The sequence below is a fragment of the Notolepis coatsorum genome (assembly GCF_963971535.1).
Source record: "Notolepis coatsorum genome assembly, chromosome: 18".
NCBI lineage: Eukaryota > Metazoa > Chordata > Actinopteri > Aulopiformes > Paralepididae > Notolepis > Notolepis coatsorum.
Genome location: NC_140182.1, coordinates 56,668,210 through 56,689,280, shown reverse-complemented (window position 1 = coordinate 56,689,280; position 21,071 = coordinate 56,668,210). Strand labels below are relative to the sequence as shown.

General features: G+C 44.6%; 1 protein-coding gene across 1 annotated transcript in view; it reads left to right on the top strand.

Moving 5' to 3' along the window:
• Nucleotides 1-17,168, top strand: part of tmtc2b (transmembrane O-mannosyltransferase targeting cadherins 2b) — a 316,193-nt gene extending 299,025 nt beyond the window's left edge. Inside the window, 2 exon segments of the mRNA XM_084335402.1 lie at nucleotides 2,648-2,711; nucleotides 16,476-17,168. Coding sequence (XP_084191528.1) covers nucleotides 2,648-2,711; nucleotides 16,476-16,655 — 244 coding nt within the window. The 3' untranslated portion in view covers nucleotides 16,656-17,168.
• The last annotated feature ends 3,903 nt before the right edge of the window (nucleotides 17,169-21,071 follow it).

Genomic DNA, 21,071 nt, shown 5'->3' with positions numbered 1-21,071 from the left:
AGTCGTGTATGGTTCCATTGAGACCATTTTTATTCAGATATCTTGAGGTGAGAAATCAACCCCCTTTGCCAGTTAGCTAGCATGACATGGCCGGTACCTTTCGATTCCCCAAGATCTCCAGTTCCATATGATACCAGTACCTTCTCACTAGCTTAAACTTAAAATAATGCCCTTTTAAAGATGGATAATCAAACGGTGGGATATCGGTAACGTAAGCGGGCGATACCGCTAATCTGAGAACAAAGAATCGTATATTATTTTTGAATGCCAGGTAAAGAAATAGATCAGTTTCCTTTCTCTTCTGTTGTCATTCTTAATCACTCATCCCAATTATTTTGTGAACTCATAAGTGTTCCACCCACATAGGTCTCTTGACAGAACATTACCAGTGTGGCTAAACTACAACGTTGTTCACATATAGAGCTCAAATGGTCCATTTGTTTTGAAAGATATTTAAAGTATCAAGTGTAATTTCAGGGAAGTAATTCATTTTGCATGTGTATATTTAGGCCCACCACTAAGCCTAAACTTCTCTTAGAAGTTAGCCCATGTTAACAAAGTCAGCCCATGTTAACAAAGTCAGCCCATGTTAACATAGTCAGCCCACGTCACCTCACTTCTGAGAGAGCTACACTGGTTTCCCTTTGCTACACGAATCTGCTTCAAGGTTCTTGACCTGGGATTCCGTGTAACAAAGGGAACGGCTCCCTCCTGCCTCCGGTCAATGGTGTCTAACTACACACCCTCAAGATCCCTATGTTCTGCATCCTCCTTGGGCTCCTGGGGGTTGAAACTAAGCAGGCTGTCCTGGCTCCACAGTGGTGGAACAAACTTCCCACCACAGTCAGGACATAATATCTGAATTAAGAAATGAATGTACTATGCTACCATGCCTATACTACTACCTACTATACTACTATGGCTATACTATATATACTACTACCTACTATACACTCAAAGTGAAGCACTCAAGCTTGGCACTGCTAGACGAACAATACCACTTACTTATCACCCTTAGTCGCCAGAGGTGACTTGTTGTACCCAATGTGTGACTCGCTTTGGATAAAAGTGTCAACTAAATGTAAATGTCTTAGAAGTAACTATTTCTGGACAATCTTTTTCTTTTTTACATTTACACTTGAAAGGATCTTTGAACACATTTACATTTTAAATGATCTTTGAATAAAACCCAACAAAAATGTGAATGTCTTTAGATGTCTCCAGCCATTTAATAAAAAGCTAGTAGCTAAACCTTTTGGCACATAGAAATATCAAATTGACATGTAATCTGGCCTTCTCTAGTGACCCTAGAGATAATTAAATGTAGCATGTATAATGTAAAAGAAGCACGGCACTAACCCACTGCATGAATACTGCATGTGCAGCCAGGCTGCTGACCCGGCTGTGCGTCGAGAGGAAGGCTTGGCCTTCCGTTATATATCCGCAGCCATATGGGGGGATGATCCTCTATAATAGGCCAAGACAGCTTTAATGAAAGTGCCGTTCTGATGGCCCCTCGACGTTCCCTTTCATCATAGCGAACGAGGTTCCCCTGCTGGCCGGCCTGGCGTCCTTGACTTTGTCAAAGTTAAACTGTTTGCAATGAGACAATTGTTACCATCGGCCGAGAAGCGCCGCAGCTGTGGGGCCGTAAAGGTGACTTCTGATTTACCGGAGCGACGGGCCAAGAGGGAAAGGCGGAAGAGTCTCACGGACTCAGGTACGACAGTCGTGGAAGTGGAGCGGCGGCTCGTGAGCGGAGACGGAAGGAGACATAAAGGAAAGACGTTCCTGCGTTGCCCGTGGCTTTTATGTCTACAGACACTAAATACCTCTTTTCCTTTGGGCCTCGTGCAGGCGAGCCATCTGTCCAAAGGTCCCTTTAACTCTTTTTGCGTTTAGAGTTCATGTAGCACATGTTGGTGTATCTGTCTGTGACATATACAGTACAGTGGATTACAGTGGATTCCATAATCTGATAATATGAATAACTGATTTTGCCCTCAACACGCCACCACCTTTGTGACCATGCTAACGCCTTTCTACATAGACGTGTCAGTTCAGTGGACATAGACCATTCCTCGCAGGCCTTTATTCGCTAACACAGGCTCTTTGAATACTTGACGAGTCGGAAGTCACAACCTCACGACACAATGTAGTCCTCAAGGCCGAGGTGCTGTGGAGTGAAAGGCCTTCGAGCTGTGATTGGCTTGGCTCTCACCCATCCCACACCACCACCAGCCCCATCCCACACCACCAACAACCCCATCCCACACCACCACCAGCCCCATCCCACACCACCACCAGCCCCATCCCACACCACCACCAACCCCATCCCACACCACCACCAGCCCCATCCCACACCACCACCAGCCCCATCCCACACCACCACCAGCCCCATCCCACACCACCACCAGCCCCATCCCACACCACCACCAACCCTGACTGTTATTTTCTCCGTGACCCCTGAGTGGCAGTAAACACACAGGGTGCAAGGCCTAGTCTGAAGTCAGAGCAATAAAGATGAGTGATGACCGACTCTCTCTCTCTCTCTCTCTCTCTCTCTCTCTCTCTCTCTCTCTCTCTCTCTCTCTCTCTCTCTCTCTCTCTCTCTCTCTGTCTGTCACTGTGTTTTCCCTTTTTGCAGACAAGCCAGTCTAAACGAGGCAGCGGAGAAGTACTACGGACAAGCGGCGAGCCTGAGACCCAACGTGAGTAGTTTATCTAATCACCCCCCTCGCTATTAGTCACTCTGACGGACACTCTGCAATCAACCGTCTGGGTGGTGGTTTTCTTTTCATCCCTCTGTACTGCTGCCCTGTCAGTGTTCCCACAATGGCCCTCATTGTCAGCGCCCTTCACAGAGAGTCGTAGGTTACGTTTTTTCTTTTACTTAGCTCAGGGGTTTGTTTGTGCAGCATCAATCAGCGACTTCAAAGAAGGAGGCCGGGGCAATTTTGATGTCGGGCGGATCGCAAAGAATAATGATAATCACACTTAGTTATGGGGCTTTGGTGAATAGGGCCACTATTTGAGGGCCACTGCAGCCACAGGGCTTTGAGTTGTTTTCCAGTGTGGTCTGAAGACATCAGTATAAAGGGATGTTTGGCCTGCGGTCGTGCCCTTGTTTGTTCCTGTGCCTCTTGATTAGAAGCAATCGCTGACGGATTAATGATCAACGTGTATCTGTGCAGCGTTTTGGTTACGCGAACACACCATCAAAGTACTGTAAAACAGAAGGATGACATGTGCAGTTTCCACAGCGCTGTGGAGGGGGGAGATAAAGGACTCCCCATCCTCGCCCCTGGCTCTTTAATTCACGAGTACTTGATTTAAATATGGCGCTTTTTTTTCAACGTCATATTTGGTAGTTCTACTGTAACTCTTAACCAGGTTCCCCACCTTACCTGATTTAAGATAAGATAAGATGATCCTTTATTGATCCCCTTGGGGAAATGCAGGCATCATAGCAGAATGGGGGAGGGGGAGGGGAGTAGGCCTACAGGTAGTAAAAACAAGCAGTGTAAACAATATAACACATCAATATAATTAACTAACTAACTAACTAACTGAAATATACAGTATTCACATAAGGTGCAGTATGCATAAGGTAGTATTATTGTCCTTTTAGGTTCCTAGTAGTTGTAGTTGGATGTCTGGCAGCAGTCCCTGCCCACTGGTGTGGAGCCTGATGGCCGCTGGTATGAAGGACTGGCTGAGGAGGTTAGTTGGTAAGAACATGACGCATTGTCCTCAGTGTCCCAGATCAAGGGAAAGTATATACAGTAAATAGCGTGAGGACATCAGCGAGGTGAAGTGCAGCACCTGTGTCCATAATTCTACAGGACTGATTGCATAAAAGCCATTCTCCCTGTTGTGAGGATACCGTTATTGTTGCTGTACAAGTCCAGAGTTTATAGGAGCTGGAATTCACTTGGAAAGCTTTGAACCCGTATAGAAACGCTCCAGTGGGTCATTCATAAGGATTTCAGCGATTGTGTTACACAATCAACCAAAGAGAGTAGAGCGCGGGACGATTCGCCGATGGAAACTTGACATCTGTGAAAAGCATGAAGACGATGTTTGTGCTCCCCACATGGCTATTTCGAGACCATAATCGTCTTCATTCTTTGCACGGCAGTTTCTTGGCCCCCGCGAATATATAAACATGCGTCGGACAGTCCAAGTCCAAACGTGGAGGCACTCTGAGCCCCCACAGCGGTCACTGTTGTTTGGACGCCCTCCCTTTGTACCGCTTACGGCCTCGGTTTATCTATCACTATTATCATTGAGGAAATTCGTCCATCCTTCTCGGCCTTATCCCTTTGTTCTGTCCGATGTGACTTGACTTAAGCCGTGTACTCTGTCCATCTTCATTTGTCATTTCATGCCTTGGTGCAGCTCAGCCTCCCCACTCTCCCTAAGCGCAAGTGTTTTATATTAAGCACACATGTCTGCTCGCTCTGACTAGGAGAGGACAATCGCCTCATGTTTGCCGGCTTCAGTGCCGTTGGCCCTACCTCCCTCCCTCCCGCTATCCAGAGGAGCTAAAGTCCTAGACAATGGTCCCCTCCCAACAACTGTGGCATCTGTAGTATGAGGGCTTGTCATTCCAATTAGATATGCTTTGCCAAAATGTCTGTTTTCTGCCATTATGACTGGGTCTCTTTCCAACCCCAACCCTTCACATTTGACTTTCATTGTTTTAATAGAAACTGTTCCTTTTAAAGTCCAGCTAATATACTCCACATCTGGAGGGGCTTTTATTGCTACTTACCAGGTTTGGGAAGCAGGAGGGGAGGGGCAGGAGGGAGTGGGGGGGGGGGGGGGGGGGGGGACATAAAAAGACCTTTGACTTAAAACCCCACTGCAGCACTTTTTTTATCTTATAAATGTGGGGTACCTCTCCTGGAAGAGTTTGATCTGAAGATGGAAAAGCCTTTGTAGTTTTCCGTAACCATCATTAATCAGTCTGTCTGTCTCACTCACATGTTTACCAACATCGCCAATGTAAACTGATCTCATACAGCTACAAAATACAAGAAATCCTTTTTTTTCTCTAAATCAATATTTACCTGATGCCTATAGTCAGGTAAGACAAGAGCTCAGACAATCAACTAGAGAATGAAAACACACCTCCGTCGCTATATTTCTCACATTTTCGTCGCAAGGCTATGGCTTTGTTTGCGTTGGGATCACTTATTGGGCCTTTAAGGCTCGCTGGGGGAAAATGAAGGTGGGGTGTGGCGGTTGGGTGATGGACTGAAGAGGAGAAAGCCTTAGCCGGGGGGAAATTGGATGTGGTGGGAGGAGGCTTGGTTTCGGAAAGATGGACCCTCACAGGCGGAGGGGAAAGTCGGGTGTAGACGAGCAGAGAGAGAGAGAGAGAGAGAGAGACAGGTCTGCAGGGGCGGCAGATCTTTTGAAGCTCCGTGACGGCTGCGCTGAGAGGAAAACCAGGAGAGACGGGTCAATTCCTACCCAGGAATCCTTGGGTCGGTGCTCCGCGCGTTCCCTCCCTTCTCCCTTTTGGAAGTGGTCTCTGTCTGTCATGGAGGATGTGAGAGAGCTCAGTGTGATGGGGTTTTCTTTGTGCTTAGCCAGAAGAGCCAGAGGTCTGCTCCTCCCGGGGCCCACAAGCCCTTACTCCTCTCCCCAGGAACACCGACAGATGTTTTCAATTTGTCTCCACCAGACAGTTTGACTGAATTAATCCCAGAGATGTGTTTACACACACTCACCTCCTCCCCTCCCCCACCCATCCATATTGCAGGGATAAAGGCGACCCTGTGCCACATGGACATGTGTTTTTTTTTCATCTTCTGTAGTCGCATGCGGTGCTGTATAAGATCAAATGCCAAAAGATAGAGAGAGGCGGGGGGGGGGGGGGGGGGGTTGCAATGCCCTGAGGGAGGAGAATCAGAGAAAACTCCATTCAAGTGAACCATTTTAGTATAATTTTACCTGCATCCTTAAAGGATAAGGTCAGTGTGTTTTTTCCCCTTGTTGTCAACAGCCTATGAAAAGACCAAAAACCAATAATGCATTTATCTTAGTAAAGTAAAGGGTTAAAACAAGTCGTACTGGTTCTTTGGTAAAATAAAATAGCGTTGCCTTTCAAAGTAAATTTCGCAATTACTACAATGCCCCTGTTTTTCATGATAATATATTATGATTATAATATAAATATAATTGGAAATATGTGTTTGCGAGCTGTTTTTTTTTTTAAAGATTTTAGCATACGTTGGGAACGTATGGCTTGCTCTTTGAGAACTCCTGAGGGCCGGAGAGAGAGCAGGAAGGGTATTAAAAGTAGACGAAATACACTGTACGTTTTGGTCTTTTGACAATACGAAAAAATAACAATATTATTATCCTTTAATATCTTGAAATCGTAAGAACTGAATAAGTAAAAGTCTTACTCCGCTACGTGAAACACAACATCCCCACCGGTTCGTCCTCGGCCTGCGGCTAAGCAGGGTGTTACCTCTGCGCGTTACACAGAGTGCTGAAATGGGAGCCACCCACCCCGAATCCTATTACCTCTGTGGTTTCGAGCAACTCCGTCCAACACGGAGTTCCGTTGCCTTGTGGCTGGACTGACCTCTACACCTCCTGGTTGTCTCGAAGGATCACCCCCCTTCCCCCCCGGGCATCTTCATTAGGTGATACCAGTGCGGAGGGGAATTTCCCCTCATAGATGGTGGGAACCTTGCCATGTCCACAGAGGAACAATAACACTTGTTATTCAGCCAATATAAAACAGTTTGAATGTGTGGCCCATTCATATCATATCACAGCCCATGTGCCTGTAAAAAAAAGGAAAAGATTAAATATGAAAAAAGGTTAGATTTTGGCCGCCGGTAACGTTTGGTTAGCATTTTTCTTGAGTCTAGTAAAATGTCTCCAGTGTGCAAATAGGTCCCTGAGCCTTATTTTGTGGTTTGACCCACAATTACTGGGTCGAACAGAGTGAAATATATTCCTTTGCATGGGCTCAGAATCACCCTGACCATCACGAATCCAGGCCGCTGTCATGAATGTTGATTTAAAACACAGAGAGAAGTTAGAAACGCTTAGGGGGGGGGGGGGTTGCGCAGCAAGCAAGATGCCAGCCTGCGCTTTGACCCGCTCCCCACGTAGCATCTACGGCTAACTTGTTTTGCTTTGGGATGAGAGGGGTTCACAGTGGGATTATTCCACAGGCCGCGTGATTTATTAATCAATTGAATTCCCCCTATGAGAGGAGCAGCGCTATTGGACATATTGTTCCCATTGAGATTATCATGCACGGAGCATCACTCATCTAGCCCTGACACTGGAAAAACACAGATGATGGGTGTACTCAGCTCGGGGTGGAACAGCCGCGGAGCAGAGGAGCGGGCGGAGTAGGGGCAGGGCCAGCGGCGTGTGGATAAAAGCAAGACAAATGGTCACACTGATTCGGAGTGTCTGCTTTTTTAACGTCCGACCCCGGAGGACCGCGCTGATGACTAAACCTCCAAAACGCGGCGAGTTAGATTCTCACCCCTAAACGCAGACATGGGGGAAGAATCATGGGGTCAAATGGTTAAATGTGTGCTTTCAGCGACCGGCGGGGCTTTGTGGTATATCACTGGCTCGCTCGCAGCGTGAGAATATATTCTCCAATAGACGCAGTGTGCTGTTACTATGTATACCGTGTATACGTTGTCTACACAGTGTATTGCCATTCTATTATTGTTATTATTATTATGTTCTATTCTATTATTATTATTTCTATTATTGTTCTTTGTCCTGCCTGTACCTCCCCTCCCCCTTCCCCCATGATGCTACTATGACATCTGAAGGTAGGTTCCGTTCCAAAATGACTTCCCCTTTGCCACAGCCATGGCTAGCAGCTATATGCATTGCATTGCATATTGCATATGCATTATAGCTTTGAAAATCTAAATTTTTAGATTATGTTTTTTTTATTTGTTTTATAAACAGTGAGGTTAAGGTAAGGGTTAGGTTTATAGGGTTATGGGAAAGGTTAGGTTTATAAACAGTAAGGTTACCACATCCGGAGCCATTCACGTATATATACGTGATTGGGAGCCAGCGCTTGACGGCCAATCACGTATATATAAGTTTTTAACTCATTATTTATTTTATTCGCTATTGCCATTCATAATTAATCGAGGCACCTTGTGCATGCTGTTCTGAGTGTGTCTGCGATTGCAGACAGTCAATACCGCCCCCTAACGCATTGTGGCCGCTATTGCACTCGATTAGAAACCATGTATTTCTTTTTCTTGGCCGAGCTGAGCCATGTGGGCGGGGTTTAAATACTCTGGTGAGGTAACCTGTTAAAACGATACATCTACGAGGCTGACCCCCCCCCCCCCCCCCCCCCTCCTTCATATGCAATGCTGGAGAACGTGGCACGGACCTCCGCGACCAGTACTTCAAATGGCGATCAGATAATTGGAATATTTTTTTTTGCATTACATCAGAGACCAGGTATTTTTTTCTCCCGCGATTTAAGCTGTGTGTGTGTGCCGTTGGTGGCAGGAGGGGGGGGGGGGGGGTGCGCCGGTCTAAACCACATTTCATTCTTGCATGAGGAGACTTCATAACGATAATCTAGCGTTGATATCAGGATGATTAGTTAATCAGGCGAAAAATTACAACGTGATAACTGTATTTCACTAAAACGTTATTATCGCGTCTTTTCCTGGGATTACTCAGAAGCACCCAAACTATACTCATATTCAAAACGGTATAAAATGGAAATGTACGGATGAATCTGTTTTGTGCATGTTGACTGGAAGCAACTCACTGACAATCGACAGGTGTATTAGATCCATAGCTATAATATTTCATATATTTTAAGCACTTGCAAGTGAACAAAGCGCCCCATTGAACAAAGCGCTGGCGTTCTACCCAGAAGGTAAACAGCGACCCCTGGCCGTGAATGTGTTAAGGTAAGGGTTGGGTTTATAAACAGTAAGGTTAAGGTAAGGGTTAAGGTAAGGGTTGGGTTTATAAACAGTAAGGTTAAGGTAAGGGTTCGGTTTATAAACAGTAAGGTTAAGGTAAGGGTTAATATATGGGTTAGGTTTATAAACAGTGAGGTTAAGGTTTAGGTTTATAAACAGTAAGGTTAAGGTTAGGGTTAAGGGAAAGGTTAGGTTTATAAACAGTACGGTTAACTCATTCATGGCCACTAGCTTTCGCCAGCGTTAATGACCATTTTAGCAATGTTTGCAGACCCATCGTGTGTTCTGTATTATAGCTATGGAGACAATAGCATGGCTTATTTTACAGGCATTGAATTTTGAGGCGATCGCTGTGTATCTCTGTTCAGGCAGGAGGAGGAGCCCTTGTGTATCCACACCAAGCCATTCCAGTTCAAAGGTAGGCGATACTGCCACCTGGTGATATTTGATCGTCGGTAGATAAATCATAGACACCTAGATGGCTCCGGCTGACCGTATAGAACGGGGATCAAAGGAAAATATCAAAGGATCAAAACCCGCGTATACTCAGGTTTTTGGCGCTCTCATGGCGAGATAACCCGACTATACTTGGGTATGGCCATGAAAGAGTTAACCTCACTGTTTATAAACCTAAACCTGACCTCAACCCTATAACCTTAACCTTACTGTTTACAAACCTAACCACACTGTTTATGAACCTTAATTCTAACCTTAACCTTACTGGTTATAAAGCTAAACCTTAACTCTTTCACGGCCATACCCGAGTATAGTCGGGTTATCTCGCCATGTGTTGAGCGCCAAAAACCTGAGTATACTCAAGTTTTGATCCTTTGTCCTTTTCCTTTGATCCCCGTTCTATGGGGCGGCGTCGTCCAATGATCTAAGGGTTGGTGGTTCGAATCCCGCTCAAGCCCATGTCCATCCCACTGCTGTTGTGTCCTTGGGCAAGACACTTAACCTACTTGCCTCGTATGAATGTGTATGCATGTGAATGAATGTTGGTGGTGGTCGGAGGGGCCGTAGGCGATGATTATTCGCCACGCTTCCGTGAGTCTGCCTCAGGGCAGCTCTGGCTGCAATTGCAGCTTACCACCACCGGTATGACTGTGTATGAACGAATAATGGATTCTGTAAGCGCTCTGGGGTCACTGGGGTGTCACGAAGAGCGCTATATAAATCCAATCCATTATTATTATACGGTCAGCCGGAGCCATCTAGGTGTCTATGATTCATCTACCTACGTTGGAATTGCAATGATGATCGAATATCACCAGGTGGCAGTATCACCTACCTTTGAACTGGAATGGCTTAGTGTGGATACACGTTTTCCTTTTATTTATTTTTATTTTTTGAACAGTGTCTTTTTTTGTTTACACACACACACACACATTTATTTATAAGATAAATAGAAAACAACCTTCCTGTCGAGCGAACAGCCGCGGCCGCAGCCCCAATTGCTCTTGAGTCGTCAGCGGGGCGTAAGGACAAAAATGAAGGCTTGCGGTGCGTTCGTAAAACATTGAGACGCCGCAATGGTGTGACACTGACATGACGGGATGATAATTACACACACACAAGTCACAAACAGCACGGGGGAAAGCACATCATTGGCCATTTCTATGGAAACGCATGAAGTTGAACTCTATCTGTCCCCTATTAAGCGGAATTTGCATGTGTTGAATTAAACAATTAACTTAAACCTAAATTAACAATGACCCTAAGTGCAGATGATACCGCAAAGGATGTTTTTACACGACACGTGGCTAAACACATACAGATGTGTCGACGAGGTGTTAAAAATGACACCAATTGTGTCGCTAACACGTGTCATGTTGTTTTACCCAACACGCCTGTACGGGTTCAGTGAAGGACGACAAACCCTGTGTTATTTCAACCCCGTCTTCTATGAGAGTTCAGGACAGGGCAATGGCAGGAGTCCGCGTGGCTCCCGAGTTGAAAATGGAAATCAGATGTGGGCCCCTCCCTTGGCCTCCCTATTCCTTGGCTTATGTGGTTGCTGCTGTGATAGAGCTCTGGACACTTTCTGTCCTTGGGGTCGCGGTGACTCACCCTTTGGACTGGCACCACGTTCGCCTCAATGGCACCGGCGAGGGTTATACATTGATCCAGGGCCCACTTCACAGCGCCAGTCGCTTCTTCCGACCCATCTGTGTGGCTCCAGATACAGAGTGGTTAGCGAAAACCCCAAAACACCAGGCCACTGTCTGGGCGATCCTGACCAAGGTCGGATCCACTGACGTGGTCGGATAGAGGCGGCTGGATAACCTTGAGAGATGAAAGGATGATCCCGTCGCAGTGACTGTTTTCATAATAACTTAACGCGTCCGAAAACGTCTCTGCTTTCTGTTGGCTCGTGTATTGAGTCCAGGATTAAATTAACGTGTCCTGGCGGTTTTAGGAATCTAGTAATGTTTACTAGTTTAAGCATGCTTTGTTAGGGGCCAGAGAAGTGATTTTATTCTAGAGGGTAAGAATGATCGCTGTTCCTTTCAGGAATACTAGTATCCACCAAACGTTTTTCCTTGCTTTGGTTGCTAACTTTCCTATTCCTAAACTTACTATTTAAGTTAAGTTAACATTTACAGCATTTCGATATTTGACCTGGCTGAGTGATATGCATAATTTTTTGGTCAAAGTGCTTTCCCTGTTAAATTATACATGGGCCCAAAGTGTAGATGGATTCACCCATAAAATAGATATGACATTGTTTGAATTATTCATCCAACCTCCAACATCAAGCCCTATGGGTAACTACCAGAGGTAACTGAGTTCCTCATGTCATTAATTATCTCATCTAAACCGACCAGTGGTGAGTTAATAAAGTGTTATTTTATGTATTGGCTTCATGAGTTTGCTCTCGATTATTTTGATTGATATTGAAATTGTGATTATTAAACACGATTGCTCATTGATTTGATCATAATTGTGATGAAGACTGAATTTGTTGTACCTTTCTTCTTGACCAAAGGCTGCCTTTCTGTGAACTTCTACAAGTTACCAAATACGTTTCAAAATAACTGGAGAAATGCACCGTGGCTCCCTCCTCCCTCTTAAGCTAAAACTACTGTTTGGGCTTTTGGGTGGGGCGGGGCGGAGTGCACAGCATGCGGCACAATAATAGTTTTATCTCGCTTATCTTGTTTTCATGATCGTGGGAAGCCAAAATCGTAATTGAAATGTAAACTTGATTAATCACCCAGCCCTACCGGTCAGTATAAGAGATCATACAGAGTAGTGGTGTTGATGCCGTTTATGCCAAAAGTGTTTATAGTTTAGGACGAAAGGGAAAACCACCCATAACACATTCAGCACCGGGGATTCGTTTTATCCTCGTAGCTAGAGCGCCAGCTATCTAGAACCTATTTTCACTGTGTGTCACGTTGTTCGCCGAGCTATATCTATATTCTATATTCTAGCTATGGATACAATACTATGGTCATTTGACAGTAACTATCTTCTATCCAAGATGCAAAAAAGAATAAATTTGTTCATGAATACGTTTGCGCGTTATCTCATGGTGAATATTGTATAGTTTCAGAATGATCCCGGCTAATTCCAGAAAGCTGCGTAATGGGGCGCTATGTGAATTCTACTAAAGTCGTTGCTGTTTTTCGCCTGGACACGCTACTATTCCCAAATGTATATAATAGGTATTATGTTTCATCATGAATGCATCAAAGGGGGGGGGGGTCGTTTTTTTTATTCTTTGATCGCCAGTAATGGCTTTCACTTTGAACACCGCACACGCTGATCGGTATGAAATCATTGCAGGATCAAGCTGGAATTGACATCAGATGTTCCTTACCTTAGATCGGGCTTATTCCAAAAATAATATTCCTACTGTCTGATCCCGATTTCCAGTATTGATGTCCATCTGGTCCCGGACATAATGTGGCACAACTTATCCATCGAGGGGCATTGGACGCGTTTCCAAGTGATCGTGTGAACCGCTAGACTTGCCTGAACACAAATTATGCGCCCGGAGGGTTTTAGATGTAACACACGGTCTGGAACAGGGTTTCAAGCGTTCTCGATACTGCCACCTAGCAGGTTTTTGCCGGTACTGCACTTTTTGGGTCTCTAGATGGTTTTCACTCATAACATATAGGTCTGTGAGTGTAATAGCCATATTAAGATCGAATAAAGGAAAAAACGATCTAAAAACGAGTTCACTCGTTATTGGCGCTCAACGGGTGGCGGCCAATAACGAGTAAACTCAGTGTTAACATAGTACATAACAGTACATACAATATATATACAGCATACAGCCAACATACTTTAAAGGGATAGTTCTGTTTTTTGGAACCCTAGTCCCATTTCTTACTTAACAATGATGATCAGTAGAGTCCTTTCTCAACACAATCCATGCTGTTCCTCGTACTAGCTCTGGATAGTTAAGTCACAAACCAATGCAAAGTCTGCATAATGTCAGCTGGTTATGTGGCTAACTAGCTGGAGTCAGTGTGAGGAAGTACAAGGAACAGCTTGTCATTTGCTGATCAACATCATCATTGGTAAGTAAGAAATAGGGATATGGGTAGTAAGAACTACCCTTTAACACTTTGGCGACCGATGGGACCCGTCTAATAGTGGTTGAGGACCAGGGAATGTAAACAAACGTGTGGGTCTTTGTACAACTATATCTATGCTTTATAGTGTTGCTATCTGTCCATTCTCATTGTCAATTGAGTTCATAAACCGTCCCTTCAAAATGGCTTAAAGGAAGAAAAAAATTCATCGGTAGGTTGTCATTTTATAGCGCCGTGAATATAAGCTTTATCGCAGATTTTGTCTCATATATTTTCTGGAAAGCTAGTTATGGAGCTAATAACTGCTAACGTTATATTCAACGACATTTCTGTTTTATATATGCTAAAGAAATAACACAAACTGCATATGATCCGGGCTGTCCCAGAGCATGTATGCATGAAAGGGGGGGGGGCGGGGGACGTCGTTTAGTATTATTGATTACCAATAACAGTGTCCGTGTAACTAGCCACATTCACTGCTCGGCTGCTTGCGTGTCACAGCAAGCTCCGATCCGGCTGTAATTTAGGTGAAAAAGGTCTTACCGTGAGCCCGTGGGATACCCCCCAGCATTTCCCCATTATTGATCGGCATCTGGTAGATCGATATGTCCATTGGCTGATGATAAATCCCATTATTCCATGGTGAAATCTGCGATTCGAAACGTGATCCACAGTACATTGTGTTGGTTCAGGATCCGGGTACTATGAAACTGAATGAAAAAAAAGTTTTCCATTCGCCCACAAGGCATACTGCAGTGGAGCGATGGCGCCCCTAAGAGGATCTGGCCGGTATTGCATGTTCTCGATTCCACAGACGAGGGTAGATCTGCAGAGCCGGTCGGGGATCTTGAGCCGGTTATTAAAATGCAATAACAGCAATAACAAATGCCACGGCTATATACGTGCCTTTGGTCCACAACGCATGGATTCGAAACCCGTATATATACGTGGCCGGTCCCCATTGTGTTAAAGGAACATGCCAATATTGTGTCTCCAGAGTCAGACAAGAAGATAGATACCGATTTACTCTCTGTGTGTTCAGTAGAAAGCCTAGCTAGCCTAGCTTAGCACAAATTAATGGAAGTGGATATGGATCACTTGCTTGATTGATTGATTTTATTTATGGATCCAAAGACACAACAAATCCAAGGGAAGTCGCACCTTTATGAATTTGGCACTTCCTACATGCGTTCTAAGAGGCACACCTAGTATGTACCGAATAGTGTTGTTTTGCATCACCTGAAGTCTATTTTTGTATTTAGTCGACAGACCACTGAACCATGCTGCGCTTGCATAGTCAAAATGACATTGAAACAAGGAAGCCACTAACAGCTTTTTAACACTTTCCGTGCCACTCACAAGATATCTCGTGTTTTTTTATAGGTGGTTGAAAGCCACTCACGAGATTTCTCGGATTTTTTTATTTTATTTTTTTTTAGTGATCTGAAATCATAATTGCATCACCCGAGCCTACCCGAGTATAGCCGAGCGGCGCCGGCGATCATTGTGGAAAAAAGCGCCCCCTGTCGTCTCCCAGATGACATAAGTGATTTTGGAATGGACTCAATGAAAATGAATGGGGGAAAAAATCCGGTACTCCACATTTTCCAGTCCACTGATCCAGCCGGGGTTACCACAGTTCATTCTGGAACCTCAGATCCCCGCTGATCATGGAGTTCTACTGTATCGCGTTGGATCCCTACACTTATCGATTTTTTCGAATGGTGATCAGGAATTGGAATATACCAGTTGGATACCATCTGATGTCAGGTAAGGACTCTATGTTATCAGTGTTAGGATAATCAGAGTAAGTTTGATGAAGTTATAAGCTGTTTTGTGAAATGTCCGCTTTCGGTTTCACTGTAAAAGTCAGAGAGGAAATCAACGGGGCGATTATCCGTGCGCGGCTCAAATGTGCTTGCATGCACGTATAATATTGATCATCTAGCGTTTATTTGAAAACTATTCATAAAAAGGCCGACGAATATTAACGTTGTGGAATATTCCAGTAAAAGGCGATTTTCATAGAATGCTCCAGAATGGGCTGTTTTTTATCTGAAAACGGGTGCTTTTCTAAATGCTCTGAAACGGAAATGCCGCGATAAAAAAACAATCTGCCTTGACAGCACTGACTGGAAAATAGTCTTTGATAATGCGATGGGCAGATTAGACACATAGCCATAATTTAAAACATAGATTAGGCGATATTAACGTTAACATTGGCGCCGATGGTGGCATTCAGCCGGTAAAAAGGAAAACCCGGCGTGGCGCTCAAAGTGTTAACAGAAAGTTCAAAAAGCCTGCTATTCCGATACAGGAACTTGAGTTTGCCTGCACACTTGGATAAAATGTTGCCAGCACTATTCTTACATGAGAGAGACTGCTCTAGTGTAAGTCCTAGGTACTTGACACTAGTTTTCCCTGTGACTACTGCTCTGTTACAGGAGACTTCCATGCGATCGACTTTGCCTAATCTCCTTGTTGTGCCAAAAAGGATCGACTCAGTCTTGCCTAGGTGAATGGACAGATTATTATCTATGAGCCACTCTCTGGCACTTTCTAGCTCAGAACTCAGAGCTATCTCAATCTCCCTGACATTTCTACCTGGCACCAGAAGTGCTGAATCATCTGCATACAATAGTAGTTTACATTTCACAGATGCTGGCATGTCATTGACATATATCGGAAATAAAAGAGCCTAGCTGTTGGCCAAAAACACCTTTATGTCCCGATGAAGGTCCCTGACCAAAACGTTGACTGAATAAAGCAGAGAAAAGTGAGTGCAGGAGTATGCGATTTCTTTCAGAAACACCTCTCCCAGAGTTTTAAGCTAGGCTAGCGGTCCGTATCCGCTTCCATAAATTTTTGGGGGCGGGACCCTCTACCCTATTCCATGTATATCACTGCATATTACCGTACACCCAAAGCAAGTGACGAAAATGTCTCCTTTTGTCGTCTCCAGTACCCTGCAGCCCTGATGAACCTCGGGGCGATCCTCCACCTGAACGGGAAACTACAGGAAGCAGAGGCCAATTACCTGCGAGCGCTGCGGCTGAAACCCGACGACACCATCACCCAGTCCAACCTGCGCAAGCTGTGGAACATCATGGAGAAACAGGGTCTGAGGACCACAGGACTCTGAGCTCACCAGCCAACCAGCCAGCCAGCCAGCCAGCCAGCCAGCCTGCCTGCCTGCCTGCCTGCCTGCCTGCCATCTGTGCAGCAGGCCTGGTGGATGAAGGACAGGCGCCCGCACGCTCCTCTCGCCTCCAGCCAGGGGAGATGGAGTGCGGATCAGTCCCTCAAAAGGAGTCGTGACTGTACAGTACAGCCCTACTTAAACGGCTCCTGAGCTCTTCCAATACAACCCCTGTGACGGGAGGCTTGTGCTCTGAGAGGAATCAGTCACGGCTTGATGAGCAAAACAAGACAAAATGTCATATTTTTTACCGCGTCGAGACTCTCTCGATCTCTTAATTTGTGCTCTCATACGATTTCTTTTTCTTTTCTCTTTAAATTATTTTTTTTTACTACTAGAGCACTTAAACTTGAATCGAGGCCATAGGTACATCCTCAAACTCTTGTGGCAAATTACGTTTTTAAATGAATAATTGAGGATTAAAAGGTCTTTTTAGGGTGACATTTGTCCAGGGGCAGTGCAAGATTAAAAATGTGTGTGTGTGTGTGTGTGTGTGTGTGTGTGTGTGTGTGTGTGTGTGTGTGTGTGTGTGTGTGTGTGTGTGTGTGTGTGTGTGTGTGTGTGTGTGTGGGGGGAGGGGGGGGGGGGTTGGGGGCAGTGTGTGTGGGGGGGGTGGTGCATGAGGGTATCTTCTCTCACCCTTTAATGAAGTAATGGAATTGTTATCATTATCTTCTGTATACTGTACATCGGTGAAACTCATGCCAAGGCGCGGTGGTTCCAGCTTCATCGGATGATGTTTTGTTCTGAACAATTCAAAGTGATAATATACCTGAACTGGAAAGCGCCCAGACGACTCCAACCTAACCGGCTGACATCTCCAAAATGCTTCCAATTGGCTTGGTGAAATGTTTGCATGTGTGAGATAACAGGGAAGACCCGGACATTATCAACTTTATTGTAAATCAAACGTAGCAGATTTTATAAAAAAATTTGGAGGGGGTGGGGTAATTGAAAAGGGAATTGTATGATCGAATGTTTTTCATAAACATGACCACACCACTCCAATAGACTCACAAAGCTCTCAGAACGAAGGCATGGAGCAATTAAACATTGGACGTTGCTATAAAAAAGAAAAAGATAAACGATAGTAAGTATACTGAAGGAAACGGGAACACGTTTAACGTGTTCAACTCTGTTATGCCTTATAATCACAGGTGCGCATCTACTCCGCCCATGTAGCATTGAGGTGACCGTACCTGTCGCCATGGATGCAGTACCCGTTGCCATGGATGCAGTACCTGTTGCCATGGATGCAGTACCTGCCTGCTTATAAAAGAAGGCGAGGAACTATAAATGGAGTTGTCAGGCTACCTTCCCATGGTACTGTACTTACGTGAGCTCACATCTGCTCAAGCACTTCTTCTGAGCAAGAAGTGGCAGAACAGAACAGAGCAGAACAGGCAGATAGTCAGGAGTTGTAGCAGGCCTCCACTACAGACCTGACACAAGCTCTCACAGGTGATCAGGAGCTGTTCGATGACGGAAGTTCTCCTAACCAAATAGCTATCTAACCGATGCACTCCTTTTGTTCATAACATAATAATACACAGCCATAGTGTGTTTGAGGGAATCTTTTAAAACGTTTTATCTTTTTTCTTTTGTTTGCGGAGGAAAAAATAAAAAGAAGTACATTTTCTTTGTGTTTGTATAAATGAATCTTAATATATTACCTTGAGAATCTACATTGCATACAGTGTACAGTACCACCATACTGTAGCAGACGAAGTAGCCAGACTGACAGTAGCTCAGTTGACCAGTGAGTTTGGTTTGTTATATGAAGTACAGTATTCCCCCTTTAAGAACAGCTGGTTATACTTTTCTTCTTGGTCTTAAGGTCGCTTTTTTGTATATATTCTTTGTACCTAGGCTATTTGGTTGCTGTCGTCAGCATAAAATGAAACATTCGCCTAACTGCACCTTCCACTCCCCTGAAGTAAGAATATGTATTTTGTGAGTATGTAAAACCTTCTCTGGTCATAATGTTATTACCCTACAACAAGTACCTGTGCTTTTCTTTAGTTTATTACATTTTAAGTTATTTCTTTTGTGTTACCTTGGCATCAAAACCAGCTGGCACTGTGTTTCACCTGTATGATGAATGAAGGAAGTCAGTAGATACGATGTACACACATTTCACTAATTGACCATGACTGAAAAACATCAAGTGCTAAAATAATGTTATATGTTACAATATGTCCCTCTTGTTGTATAAAATCACGCCCCCCCCCCCCCCAAACCCAGGAGGTCAGTGCTTTACAGAAATGATATTATGCTAGCTGCCTTGTTCTTCTGTGAACATAAAATATGTGTCAATCCTTTGCCACTCGGTACGTAAATTTCACTTCTCCTGTCTGTCAGTGTCTCAACACCACTACATATCTATTTTATCGTTGGCTGTTGGAACAGATTATTTGGATGTTGTGGTTATTAGATGGTCGTTACGGTTGTGACTGCCGTCACGATCCGGCCTACGGCGGTCACCATGATGTGTTTAAAGTTAAGATGTTGAGTAAGATAATCACAAGATCTGTCACTCTCACACACACCTCACACACTCAATAGTTGTGCTATTTTCTTTTCCTGTGTATTAAGTGTTTACGAAAGAAACACTGATCATTGTTATTGCTCGAGTGTTTCACTCTGTGTCTCTGCTCAGGGATCTGGTGGGTTATTGCAGAATCTTGTTCACAGAGAGTTTACTAAATTAAAAGATTTATTTTTTTGAAAGTTGTTGTATTTGTATAAATGATCAAGATTTGTAGCCTTTCCTCTTTTTGTATAATATAAAACAAGAACAATGTGCCAGAATAGACTTTTGTTGCTTTCTTTTCCACAATAAAAATGACGGTGTTCTGCTTTCATTTTCGTCCCTGTGTTTTTGTGAAACTTTATTTGTGGGCGAGATCAAGGTTTCCGTTTGTTCCGTACAGCTCTTTTAACATCCAACACCACCCAAGCTGACGGTACATCCCCCTTGTCTGCACCCTTTACGCACCGACCCGGATCTCCCCTTCACATTCACACGGGACATGGGGCTTAATGGGGTGGTCGTGCACGCTGTGGAACAGGTTTTACAGGGCATTTAAAGGTCCCCCTGCAAATTTGCCAAAATGTGTCATAAAATCAGTTCAAATGGATCTCCTCCGCTTTCATCTCCGCACAACAAAAAGGAGATGTATAAATATTACCATATGGAGGGGGGTAACGCAGTGCTCCCATCTGGTCTGTGTGTGTGTCTGAGACCCCGCTGACAAGCAGAAGGCCTTTCCCTGAGAACGTAGTCATAACCTTGTGATGTCTCTCACATGTGGACGTATCAGATCTGCTCCCATTGCTCCGGCCTCGCCGCCGTGCCTCCCGTGTTCCTGATTGGTTCAGAATGTGCGCAGCAGAGGCCCGTTTTTTTTGGATCGGCGTCCCGTCCGGTTTGAGTCTTTTGTTTTGTATAGGCTGCACGTGCGCCTCGCGTTATATCCTGACAAACAAGTGACGGGACTCGTCAGATTGGCGGAGGCGCGCAACAGAGACGATGTGCTTCTATTTCTCTCCGTTGGCTCTCCATAGGTGTTCCCTTTCATAACCCCACGTTAACCACACGGTGAGGCCGGCGTTGACATTATACGCCGGTGCACGTGGTAGTCACAATAAAGGAGCTGCTTGCTCTGACTGTTTTAAGACCCAATTGCTTTTTTTTTTACAGACATGGATCTAGTTCTCGTCCTGTACCCTGTTTTTTCTCAGTATAAAAGTCCACTGGAACAATAGAAGTAGAATGACGTGTGACATTGAAAGGGAAGTAGTCCACTAACATGGCGACCACTAACCCATCTCTCTCTCTCTTTATCTCTCTCTTAAACACCAAATAACTGCAGTGGAAATAAGCATTGGGATTTCCTGTGTCATCCTTCTTGTCCTTGCTTGCATGTTTATGTTTTGTCTCATGCCGACATTAGGGGAAATGCCCTTACCGTCTTCTCCAGAGTCAGACAAGAAGATAGATACCAGTTTCCTTTCTGTGCGTTCAGTAGAAAGCTATACGACTGCAAGCTACTGTAGAGCAAATTAAGGGATCATCCCTATGTTCTCCGGGTCCTATGTTCCCCGCTTGATTGATTAATAGATTGAACATTTTATAAATTTGTATTATTTTATTAATTATTAATGTCCGCCTTGTTTCGAACTGGTTAAGCTTAGGCCCTCTTTCGAACTGGTTAAGGTTAGAGTTTGAAATCAGGGCTGGTGGTCTAAAATTTTCAATCAATCAATCAAAGCGGGGAACATAGAACCCGGGGAACATAGGACCCGGGGAACATAGACATGCTCCCCAAATTAACTAGCTTAGGGCAAATTAATGGA